Source organism: Nomia melanderi, chromosome 6, assembly GCF_051020985.1.
Source record: "Nomia melanderi isolate GNS246 chromosome 6, iyNomMela1, whole genome shotgun sequence".
Taxonomy (NCBI): Eukaryota; Metazoa; Arthropoda; class Insecta; order Hymenoptera; family Halictidae; genus Nomia; species Nomia melanderi.
In genome coordinates, this window is record NC_135004.1 from 8,770,852 (window position 1) to 8,784,705 (window position 13,854).

The following is a 13,854-nucleotide window of genomic DNA, read 5'->3' on the forward strand; positions in this document are numbered from 1 at the left end:
AACACGCGCGATGACTGGGCCCGTGTGAATTCGTTCAATTCCCGGACAATCGTCTTCGTCTTCGAGTTTCGCCAGGAGGAAGTGTCAATTCGCACGTTAGGGTTAATTCATCGGACGACCGGATGCCGAACCTAGACTACTACAACACCGCAAGGATGCATCAAATGGTAAACTCTTTTCAAGATATATTTTTCGGTGATCGATGTTTTTTTTTTCTTTTGAGTCGGTGAATCGAGTGATCTGATTGAGGATGACAAGTCGATGAAAACATTTTTGTTTTGGGTTTGTGTTACATAGGAGGATTTGTTTACGGTTGTGATCAATGAAATTGCATCTCTGCATGTAGGGCAGGTCGAGGCGAATCGGATCACGGAGCGAATCGGATAAAAATCAGAATATTGGTTATATTTGTTACGTTGTTATAGAAATGAGCATGTTGACGGTCCATATTACCGCGTACGCCTTCTCTACACTTAATCCAATACATCCTTAATTGTTTCAAACCATTGTTTGCTACCAACACGTGTTAGAATTGCAGCGAACGCAACGAATTTATGGTTAGTCTAAAATACATTAATTGGAATTTCACATTTGAAAGGGTAAGTTCGGCTTGGAAATTCAAATGTGTTGATTATTATTAGTCTAAGTCTTAGATTATTATAATTGTATTTTATTCATTTATCGTATCCACTTTGAAATCCTTCGAAAGGGGCTTATTTGAATCAAATCGCGCGGGACAAATCGGTTTTTTCATGTGTATGGTTATAGATATCGTGATTATTTATACAAAAAAGAAGACACAAATCAGGGATCACGGAGACCAAAAACAATGAAAGACACGATAGTAAAAGTTAACTACAACGAACTAACCATAGTCAGGTTCTAGAAATTTATCGCATATTTTGTACAATCCTACAAAGAAGATTTACCTGTTGAATAATTAAAAAAAACCAAGTTTATATTTGTCATCATTTGTCAATAAAATGATACTTCTTGTAAAACAACAAAAAAAGTTGAAGACTGGGCCAAAGAAGGACACTATTAAGAAAAGGATCAATACTGATAGGACGGATCAATTAATAACACAAATACAGGATCTTCCAGAGAATAATATTGCATTTATTGTAATGAAAATTTTATCCACCTATCTATCAAAAGATTGGATTCAATGCAATCTTTGCCTAGAATCGTGTCACGAAACCTATGCTAATAGATATAGTATTACAAGGTCGAATATATGCGACAAATATGTCAATGATTGGTTTTATATCGGTTATAAAACGAAGATTTTTAAGTTTTTAAACACTTTTTTTTACTGATACTGAAGCTGAATGTCTATTAACCCCTTGTTCTATGCTTTATTTCCCAATTGCGTTTAACAGAGATATTTTACTGCTCACAATTCATTAAAAAAAGAGAAAAACTCTACACCTATTCTATGTTTACGTTTACTCAGAAGCATGACAATTAATAACAGAAAAAAAATATTCAATTCGTACCTGGAAAATATTAAGTGGTATGTATATTTGTTAAATTATATTTGAAATCTTCACCACGAGTCCGACATACATGTAGGTTGTAAGGCAAGGTGGTAATTAGAATTTTACGAAAAAGGATTTTGATTGTAAATTATAACTATTAGTTTTTCACTGTTAAATCCGAATTGATCCGATTCGCCTTGGTTTACTTACTCAACTGAACAAACGTAAATATTATTAATGTTATCCAACCAATATGCAATATCACATTTTCGTCATTAATATGCAATATTCTGATCAATATACAAATATCAAAATATGATCATAGTGGAATTCCTTTGCCAAAATAAAAGTGCGAAAACGCAGACTCCATTTGCTGTAATTCACTCTTAAGGGGAGGTGCAACTTTTTGCACAAAGAAATCAATATTTTTATATAGCCTGAAAAGTGAACTACATACATTTAAACGTCGTTTATAGTAATTTATAACGAATTGTTATATAAATCAGTTTCCATTAATGGTATCACACCCATGGATGTTTGAAAGTACTCTCATTATTTTAAAGTAACTTAGAAAAATAAGAATTAAATTTACTTTTGTAGGTGCATTCTTTTTAATAAGATTCTTTTCGCATAATTATTACAAATAAGAAAAAGGAGTTTCTGACTTGCTAAAAACGAATTTTTGAATCGTTAAGTTAACAAATTACACAAAAAGTGAACCTACTCCTTGATAGAATAGTGTATTAGATTTTAAGAGTAACATTGTCAAAAAATTACGAAAGTCCAGTAGGTTTTCTATTCACTTCTAAACTATTAGCATTTGTAGCCCTTTGTCCTTTACGTCCACTATTTTTTCACAACATTGAAATTTAAGCAACGTTAAAATGACAGGATAGAAATTCCCTTTTCATTGAAACCTATTCGCTATTTTCTCCATCAACAACACTTTCTCAACCCAGAACTGATTGATGACAAAATGCTGAGCACTAGCGAATCTTCCGAGGACACACCTTAAAGCGTGACTAAACTTCCCAGCCTTCGAAAATAAATTCAAGTAATACTGTTTATCAAATAAACGTATCTCACGCGTCCCAGCATCTATTCCCGCCGGTTTCTCACGAGTTTCTACAAATCAGCTTCAAGATAATAAAAATATTAGCTTTACGTAAGTTCTGTTAGCTCAACGGGAAGCTGGATTTCACCGCGCCGGAGTATTATATACTCTGTTTCGATTGCCGCTTCGTATTATCTTTCCTGGATAATAAATAATACAGTTTTTGATTGTTTCTCAAAACCATGGAAAGGTTAGAATCGACATGATCCAAGATTAAATTCTTTCATGAAAGGGATATAATTTCTCAGAGTGAAACTGAAACAGACAGGAAATTATTTTTAGGTTAAACTCTCAGTCCTTCTTCCTTGCAAAATATATTATTATGTAAAATATCAGCTAAAACAAATGACTGGAGAAGATATTCTTAACTCACACTGTCACGATTATGCAACGCGATTGATATTATAACCGAAGAACTTTCTACAAGTAATTACAGGTGGGAAGTTCATTAATAATAGAACAGTTTAAGTCTAAGTGAGGTGTAAGTTTAAGTCCAAGTAGGTACTGTTTGATGTGTGAAGACAATCTTAATCTGCTTGAACTATAAATAAGTGACAACTATAGATTTCATATATATTGAATTTATTGGTGATAAAGTAATAGATATGGTTATTGAATTATGTAAAAAGGTAAATTAATCACCAGTGTATTTATTGATTGATTCTAAATTTACTAAGATAAATCATAACACTATACAACTTTTCACCAATCATATTTAACTTCCTTCATCTTCAATTGCCACCATTATAAACCTTTTTATTTATTATTCACACTCTCGTATCCTTTCAATTCAGACGTTCTAATATTAATACCTTGTCTTCATCATCTATATTCTGTCCATTTTATTCCCAGTAAATGAAATAATTTTCCAACTATCACCACGCAGTCAACATTCATTTCATTCTATCCAAACTAACCCTCGAATTTATAATCAATTAACCCTTTACGATCGAATGTCGCCGTAATGGCGACTTCGGCCTTCGATATCTAAACCCGAAAACTGCAAATAAAAAATCTAATGATTAAACTAACGAGAGACTGTCATGTGGCTTTTTTCTTTTAGTATTTAAGACTTCGATGCATTATTCAGTTTTTTATTGAAAGAAATAATTAGAAATTTAAGACAGTTTCGTCCTAAAGGAGTTTTATAGAGTCCTAAACTTTAAAAGATTATAAAACTTAAATCTTACGATAATAATAATAAATAAAATAAATATAAAACGTTGAATTCTACCGCTATAAATTACTTTAATTAATTTCCCTAGAAATACATACAAGTTTAGACCTAACAACATTGAAAATAAATTGAGCGCAAAGAATTAATACATCTCGAACTTTTCCTTTTCCTTTCCAAAAAAGCAAACTTTCGATTATCAAAAAGCTTATTTTCAAAAATGGACAAGGGAGACTAGTTAATAGCTAATCGAAAAATGCTTCTAGCGCAAACGTTTCACTTAAGTCCCTTTGATAATCGATTCACCTAATGTCAATATTCAAACGAGTTCCATTTAGTTTGAAACGAGGAACATTAGCTGTCGCGAACTCGAACGGAATGCTGTATCGGAAAGGCGCCGCGGCGATTTGATAGTCTAGGAGGCAATCGGGTGGGCCAGTTATACGGTGAACGCATCGTCCATTCATTTCCTACTATCTCGTATCTGAAACGTACACCTGGCCGCAGGTAATAAACCGCTACAATGGCGTTACGACTCGCAATTCGTCATGCGCCCCGGGGACGCGTTTAAGTGAAATAGATACGTCAGTCTTATGGAATATAAGTTCATAAAATTGAGCGGTAAATCATTGGGAATTTCTTCGCAACGCGCCGCGCGCCGGTGCCGCATATTCGCGCGCGCGAACGCGAGCGATGCTTCGGCAACCGCAAACCCCGTCTCGCTGTAATGACAGGCTTTAACAGCGACTCGTAAAATCTTGCCACAATGGAATCATTCTTGAGAATCGGCGCCTCTATTGCGGTACCTGAACCGTGTGCGTGAGTCACGAGTTCGCCGGTTATCTCTCGCTGCGGGTCACCCTCAATCTCGAGCGATGAAATTCTGAAAAGGTTTTATGTACGGACCATTAGCACCTAGAAAAATTCCCTGTACTCCGTGATTAATGTCTGTTGCACTTCATTCGCTTGACATTGAGTACTTTGTTACTCGCAGTCTGGTCTTATCGATAGACTAGGCATATTTAACTTTAGAAATGTCGAACCTTGACACAGACAAACTTGCACAAGTAACCATTTAAAAACTTTCAATGAATATGGAAATAATTTCAACAACATTAAACGATAGTTAGTAAAGAACTTCAAATCGAGGATAATGGATGTCAGTATCATTCATTTTTATTTTAATCGAGTTGAAATACTACGATCTATTTTCATGCTATTAATGCTTAATCTTCAAAGAAACACGTAGGCTACCTACGGACATGGACCCTTCTTTTTCTGGCAAATTATTAACGATAAAGCTACTCCAATCATCGTAGCCACGAAAGGCATTATGAGGGAAGAGATTAAAATCTGGAAAGAGGGAGATTAATAAAAAGAAGCTGAATACGTCTAACATCGTCATCCGGTGATTAAACATCACACTTGGCAAGCTTCTTCGAACGATCGAATGAAGTCGACGTTCCGGTAAAAAATGTACAAGGTGTCCCTGGTAAATAAGACTAAAATGCATTACAAAACGTGTGAGAAACACTATGATACAAAGCTAAATGTTATATGAAAATAATGCGACTCAGTTTCAATAAAATAAGAATATTCTTTTAATAAAAATACATGTAACTTATAAACCAGTCATTTCAGTGCACGTTCCATAATTTGCCACCTTTTCATAGATAGTAAGGACGAACCACACAATCGCGGTTTCCACACGAAAGCACAGAACACGAGTAAGAGTACGTTGATCACCATAATCCACTTAATTTACCTCGCAGCCCTCATTTTCCTTTGCAAACGGTCTTAAATGCCCGTCTAATCTGTGCCGCGCGGAACACCCTGTATAATCGTCGGTAGTTGAAGTCACCCCATTAACGGGGAGAATGATAATTATGCTAATGTCAACAATTCTCGCGGTTGAGGGAAAAATAATTACAATGACGGCGCGCTTGGTAATGATAATTTGAAATGATAGATAGTGCTAATTGCGCCGTAAACCCCGATCCGGCCTCACAAGAAACGGAACGTGACGCGCGAAAGAGTGAGACGGAAAGAGTCAGAGGGGGGAAGAAAAAAAGGGGCAAAGGCCTCTCGCGGATCGCGTCTCGACGAAGTTAACAACTTTAAACAGAGACCGAACGGTTATTAGTAGGCTGTTAATCGTTCCGCGGCACGACCGAGAGGGAGGCGGGCGCGCGGGTCCGGTCTAACAATTCTGTTGTTGCTGTTAACGCCTTCGATGCTTTACGATCACCAATTACTTTCGTTCGCGCACGGAAAGCTACACGCGCTCGCGGGTCCCGTGCCGGTACCGTTGAAAATCGAGCCGAGTAATTGGCGTTCCGTGGAACGCGTGCTCCTCTCCACGGATCGCTTCGATTTCAACGGGGCCGTATTTATGCGAGAGGATATCCCTCCCGCGCGTGCGTCGACGCGATAAAAAGCGTGACGAGCGGGCGGACCGCCTCGGAGGAAAATCGACGAAATCGATGCAGGCCCGATGGAAAACAGACCGAGGTTTCGAAACGTTCGGGTGAATTGTTTCGGGTGATAGATATGTAACTGAGACGATCGAGGTTATGGGGGATTTTCATGATGGAACACTATCCTCGAACGAGATATAGAAGTTCCTTTTAGATTCGATGGAATTTAATGAGTTATGGTTATGGGGATTTTGAGAATCGTGAGATTATACTACATGTATATGTACATATTACTCGTGGTATAGGTATACTTTCATTTAAATATTGATTATTTAATTTTCTATCTGACATTACGTTGGGTGTATCAAGAAGACTCTCCGCCTTTTTGAAATTCTTGCCTTGTGTTTTTTTCATGATAGAAGTTGTTAAAATGATTTTATTGTTAATTATTTACGAGAAACTATAAGAGTTTTGTGTAGCGAACGTTCAACAAATTTCGACCATCTGTCAACAGTCAAAAAATAAAATTGTTTTACGATATAACTGAAAAATTTGATACAGAAGACGAACTAATATGCTACCTGCTCAAGTCCCCATAAACGAACAGCCAAGTACCCGAACCTAAACATATAGCAATTCCATTAAATGAATACCAAAAAATCTGATCAACATTAAGAACCTTGAGTTTGCCGCAAATTACCAGATTAAAGTATCGCATTATCAAACTTATTTTTCTTATTGAGGGGTGCTCACTCTGTTAGTCGAGGGCTGGGTGCGGGCAGGGTTCGCCGCTAAAAAATCTGTATGATTGAAACGGCCAGCCGGTTGATAGAAAACAATTAAAAAAACGTAAAAAGAAAAAGGGGACGCTGCCAGCAGAGAGACGAGCGGCGGGGGCAGGAGCGAAGGAGGAAGGGGTGAGGACAAGGGAGCGAGCGAGGCCCGTTTCTTTCACCTGTGCCACCGCGAGCAATAAATAACCGCCAGCTTAGCTGATTTTACTGCCGTGTGTTTGGGTGATCCCAATAACGCCGACCGAAGAAGGGACCAATAATGCGAAGAAAACCAATCTTCGCGCTAACTAGCCATTCAAACGGCAGAACTGCCAGACAAGTACTCGAGGGACCCTGGTTAACCTCTGAAACGAAACGGTTTCAATCCTATTTCGGTATTAAAGAATTCGCGGGCAACGTCATAACCGCGTGGGCGGAAACGCCCGTTCGACGATCCACGATCCCGCCACGGGTTTTACTCGTGCGTGCACGTTACCCGTCGACTATCGGTCAGCCACTCTGAACGATTTTCTAATGAAAAGTTCACGCGCATCGTGGGAATTGATTTGATCGTTGTGTTCCTTAAATCGGATATTTCACAATGGTTAATCACTTTGCTTATGATATCCTTTTAGCGACAAGAAATTTTTGAATTTTCTGAACAAGAGAAGTAATATGCAGGATGTCGTTTAACAATGAAATCTTGGGAAAGTGAAAACCAGGATTTATTGTAACTACTATAAAGATGATTTAACATCATTTTATCTCGGAAGCTTTAATTAGATTGTGATCAGTTGTTATTAGAAAAATGTGGTGTTATGTATTATATAAAAAAAGGTAGAAATTGAATAAAGTGCGAGAAAAATATATTTTATTTTGTTGTACATTTGTTAACCTCTTTTTTCGCGCAGGTTCGGTACTTTTTGGATTAGATCGCCAGTTAAGAGACACCCTGTATATGTGTTTTCAATTTTAATACGTCTATACATTAATATGCACATAAGGAACTGGTAATATATGGTATTTCTTCGGTTCATAACATTCGAGCAGCTCATTTAAACTCTTAACAAATGAGTGGACGGTGTATGATGCGGTTACACACTCGTAACTGCGGTATTTTTCGAAGGCTCCTTAACTATTCTACGAGAGCTAAGTAATAATAAAGCGTACCGTTACAAGCAGTAAAATGAAATTTACGTCGAAATTGAAGAAAAGTCCAGTAAAGGGTGAAGTTTTATGAAAACCACTGGCTAGGAAGCGCGGCGTCCATCCAACTAACGATGCTGCCTCGCCACTATTACGACACGGATACTTTTCATACCAACTTAATGGCCGCTTATCCTTGCAAACGTGTTTCCGATCATGCGTTGTCATCTGCGTGGGCAGACAAGCATCGTCTCGAAGGCAGCGTCGTCTTGCGCAATAATAATTGCTCGGAGATGGTAGCCATTAAAACGAACGATTTATCACCCTGCGTATCATAATTCAACCGAACGCTATAAATGTATTAGCCTTAATTAAATTACATCCCCGGGTTATTAATAACAGACGAATTGCCGAAGAAATACTAGTTCTGGCACAAGCGTCCGATCTGTATTCGCTATATTTTTTTACTCTTGTCAGTCAAATAGATAAATAAGTAAACGAAGAAATAAATCAGTAAATAAATGAATAAAAATTTGGAAATTGTAATATTCACGTAGAATGTTGAAAAATCTGTTTCACTCATCTGTTGAAATGTTATTTTTATATGATCCTTGATGTGATAAATTTTATACGACCTCTTATTCCTATAATGTATGTTTCTAATGAACTTTTCTTTATTTTTCCAAAATAATTTTAATTCGACTTCTAATAATACATAGTTTCTGCAAAGAATAATAGCCATGATCTTTTTGCTCTCAAGACGTTGCACTCTTTACGATTTGATGAAGTTTTGACTTCGGTTCTTTGAGCGATGACGTTCGAATTTATGGTGACTGTTCTCACTCGAAGACATGTTTTATGGCACCTATACGTATTAGCCAGTCGAAGATCTCCCTCTAATTCTTCCTGCCGTAAAACGCTCCTAACTCTGGACAGCACACACAGAATATCGAGTACTTCGAAATCATCCCGAATTTTTTCTGCAGGTTTTCTATTTTTCTTCACCTTTCGAACACATTACTCATTTCTTGTCACATTTATATATCATTGTTTCATTTCACTATTCTCGCCTTCGTCTATTTAATTCACATTAAAACGCTATACAAATGGAACAATAAATTAAATGATTGACATTAAAAGGTTTAATGAGAAATGAAACGTGGACGTTATTTACGTGAAATTCGTCATATGGATAATCAGGGGCACAGATACTATTTATGTTAACGTCGACGTATTAAAAAATCCAAGACACTATAATTCTTGTTGGCCAGCGAGCTATTATAACCCGCTTCCAGCGTTAAATGACAAATTGCGGAATTTTGTCAAAATCCCGAGCACGCATCGGTGCACACGTGATCGACCGGCCGATTAGTCGGGCAAGACAAGTGCGTAACGCGTTCGCATCGATATAATTAAGCGGTATGTGCGCGAATTATCAGATCGTGGGAATTGAGCACCGTAAAATTAACATTTTTCGCTTCGTAAAACTTTGTATGCGCTTATCAACCTGATATGGTGTGTAAGCAAATACGGAGAGCCTCCTCTTTTCACTGACGCAATGAATGCGTTTCGGACACATTATACAGTACAAATAACCGTTTTAAGTCGGTGCCTTAGGAAATAGGTCTTTTCGGGAACAAATTTATGCAGATGATAGGCCCTTAACTCGAAAATCTTTCATTAGCTGAATTATTCAGCACCGAAGAATTATTCAATAACTCTGAAAGAAGTCGAATGTGCATTAACACTAGATTTCAGGACGTTCGCTGTACAGTTTATTCTATCGCTTTTAGAGAAATTGGTATTCGTTCATTTAGATTTCAGAAATTAGAGGTTTATGACTTTTATAAAAATCAATATGAGTCAAATCGGCTCGTTCCATAAATCTAGCGTTAAAGATCGTCTACAATATTCTCATTCCATTTAATCTTTACCATTCTCTTCAATCTTCTAATTTTCCTTACATTTAATAAGAATAATAACAGAATTTAATAAGAATAAGAAGAAAGTTTGTACTATTTATCAAACACATTCAGAAGTAGACATGAAGCAAACTACATTTTGTTAGATCTATGAGCCCCAAAAAGCTTGAGGAAGCAAATATAAAAGAAAACCTCGATTTTTTAATTTCTATTTCCTTATAGAAACTGCTTTGATCGCACGAACAATTTAACAGATTGTTCACCGGTCACAAATTAACTCGTATTTGCACATACATTAGCCATTTTAATGTTTGAAACGCAATATAGAATATTGTAAAAGCAAAATATTCAAAGTTATAGAAAATATATGTCCAAAGTTTCATTTCAATTCATTTTGTATAAATAAAATATATTGAAGCTTATTTAGATTGTTTCACTTTCATATTTAATTACGGAATAATAACCGGTAAGATGGGATAACTTCTACGTAAAATTGCCAATCAGCGATATGTTAATGAGCGGTTGAGGGGTCAACGTTAAAAGAGAACAAATTTCGTTAACGTATATTTCTCCTTCCGGTAGCATACATCCTACGGCACGTATCGCGACTTACAAACAGAACATTTCCAAAAACCTGACCGTTGACAATTTCCTTCCAACCGGAGAACACAAAATATCGTGCAATAGTTACCAGCGGCATAGTGTCCCGCGATGCATCTCTGTTCCGTTTCGCCCGTGCACCTCTCAGCTCTCGGTATCTATATAATAACCGGTTCAATTCCGGTAGTGGCGATCCTTACGAACGGTAGCCTCTAATCAACCTAATTTCGGGTTCCTTTGGCCAAATGTGGGCCAACATTGGAATTATTCGGTAATTGTAACGGATCGGAATGTTGCGCGTAGCCGTTCGCCGTTGAAGAGGGGCTCGAGACGCCGCTCTGCGCCGACCCCGGACCAATTTTCGTATCTTGCGCGCTTCTTTTGCTCATCGCTTCTCACCACCGCCATTATCGGGGGCCAATGTATTATAGATCCGATTCCCTCGGCCGAGTGATTAGCCGATCTTATTCTAGATCCCCTCGCGTCTTCAAACGAAAGAACGTTCCTTCCCGTTGCCTGTTCGCCGTGGACGGAATTCTTATGAAATGAATCGGCAGCGGGAAGTGTCCGTCGATCTTCGATCGCTGTCTACCGTTCTCGAATTATTTCTTCCGACCGAGGAACGCGGGAATCGTGCTGCGTGGGTTTCTTTAAATTACGGACCGCAGCCGGAGTATTTCGATTTTTTGCTCCGCCAGGATTGATGAAGGGTCCTCGGATAGACTTGAAGAGAATTACCGGAGAACGGTAGCGTCGGAGATTGAACTAGTCTCGTTATTATATTATACGTGTAATTTCATTCAGTTGAAGTCGTTTTTAGCCTTTAAGTACGGACATGCGGTCTCACAGATCTTTATAAGAAATATTGTGAATTTTGAAACCAGCGAAATTTTCGTTGTAGAGTTGATATTATTGCTATGTAGAGATATTTAAACAAGTGAAAACAGATCAATATAATACAGTTTTTTTATTAGTTACTACAAACGAGAATGTTTAACATTGATCATTTTCGAACTTCTATATTTCTTTTTTATTTTAGTTACTGCCTAAGTGCGATCTATCGATATTTATATTTAGCACTGTGTGCTAAAGGAAATGATGCCTCTTCAGCCTTCCCTGTTCATCAGAAGTACCCAAAACGTTGACTGCAAGACTGTTTGGGTCTTCCATACCTAAAAGTTAAATTCAAGTCCATATTTAATGATGAACACCCTGCACTCCGAATTTCTTTTGCATTTTTTCCTTGGTAACTCTGTATTACTACGATATTTTATTTGAAATGCATTTTAAAAAATACATAGTTTGTAGAGAGCAGTTTGTTTTTTATTTTAAAAATATTTTGACGAAGAAGCACACCTGTGAATAATACTGATACCGAGTCACGCTCGACATAGGAGCACAAACGGTTAAGGGATACTAAGTAGATTGATCGTCAAGCATTCGGGGGTGCGCGATTTCTTACTTAGTCAGGTTCATCGTTTTTGGTTTGTACGCATTGGTGTTACGTTGAAATATACACAACTTCCGTTGGAGGGATAAGTGTATTTTAATTCCGAGAATTTAGTTGTGACTCATTGTAAATGCGCGCAACTGTGATTAAGAAGATTCTTCTAGTCGGTGAATCCAGCACTACTGTTTCATTACTTCGCGAAGCTATTGACGAAGAAAATATTCAACAAGAGAATATCAAATATTATATTCCAATGTAATATTTGACCACTCAATGAAATGAAATCGAAAGGTTTATGCGCCAAGCAATTGTTTAATAAATGCTCCGAATGGAAAACATCGTATTTACCGATGACCCCCGACCAAATCGAATTATTATAATTCAGTCAATTAAACAATGATTATTTGCAAACATTTTTATATTAAAAATAATGCTACCTAATGTGACATGCAGCAAGGTAAACATGCAATAATAATAAAACGATTCAATGAAATAATTTGATATTATATTTGTTTCATTTGGTGTATTTTGCTACGTAAATTCGTGCGGCATTCACCGTGTGAAAGCAATAACTGCAACAACAAATGATTCCAATCACCGTGAAGAGTCTTGAATTATATTTTCGGGTGTACATTGTTTCCCGTCAGAAGTTTAGAACATAAAAAGTCGTGCTACTGGAAGATCCCCGGAGTAGTCTCATCGATGTTCGATCTAGAAGCAGAATGATCATGTTTCTTGCGGCGATTTGTAAGAAAAGTGCCACGGAATCAGCGATAGAAAAAGTCATGATACCTTAACGTGGGTCCGCGATCAAATGGAATGGATCAGGAACGAGAATCGTATGGCAATTAAAAGGAATTGCAACGCGTGTTGCGACTTGCCTCGTTTTTACCTCCGTATTCGCAAAGGAGAAATCATGGAAACGCGACTCAGGAAAGAAAAAGTCGATTCGTTTTCCTTTGGACCATTCTGCCGGATAAATGTTCCACGCGTCCTCGATTAAATTGTGAGGTACACGTGGCTCTCATACAGGAGTTTTTCAGTGCTAGGGATTGGCGGTTGCCTGGTACGTTTCCTGAGTTTGATAGCGATTAAGGAGACTGGGCAGATGGGCTGTACTTAAGACGAATCGAGGAAGTTACCTCGGTGTGATTAGCTATGTTGATATTTTTAGACTCGAACAAGGTTAGGCGAATAAAAAATTCATTGATCCGTCGATGCATTGCGAAAACTTTAATGAACACTAAGTTGATTTCAGAATTACTTCCACACCAATTTACATGTGGTATATGATCAATTTACAGCGGACAAGAAATATTGTGGCTTGATTGTTATAGGTTATGAGAACATAAAATCGGAAATATAAATTTTCTAGAAATACTGGTTCTTTAGGAAAATTGTATTTTACATATTTGAAAGATAGATGTCTGTCGGTAATATACTAACCTTATTATTACAAGTTTAACTTTGTGTGGTGAGATTAATGGAGATTAATAGACTGCATAAATAAACGTGCAGGATTTGTCGGTAGGTTACAAACTTTCACGCAAATACGATTTTTCATAAGCAACCCTTCAAGAACTAGGACTGAATGAAAATTTACTGCTTTCATTCCATTCCATCCACGTCCCATTAACCTAACAGCAATCTAGAAACCATCTCAAATTTCATGGAAATCATTTACTTCATTTTAATATTTCATAAATTTACAAGTGGTAGGATAGAAGAAATCCGCGCCCCGTGTTTCAGTGTCTATAATAAATTCCATTCCGTGCAT

General features: G+C 37.3%; 1 protein-coding gene across 2 annotated transcripts in view; it reads left to right on the forward strand.

Annotated features, from left to right (window-relative positions):
* The window catches only part of TfAP-2 (transcription factor AP-2), a 244,862-nt gene that overhangs the window by 81,951 nt on the left and 149,057 nt on the right, over positions 1 to 13,854 (forward strand). The window contains exon 1 of one of the 2 annotated variants that reach the window (XM_031991389.2): positions 108 to 167. The exons of the other annotated variant lie outside the window; for it this stretch is intronic. Coding sequence (XP_031847249.1) covers positions 123 to 167 — 45 coding nt within the window. The 5' untranslated portion in view covers positions 108 to 122. Of the gene's footprint in view, positions 1 to 107; positions 168 to 13,854 lie in introns of those variants that run through there. 2 annotated transcript variants of the gene reach the window in all.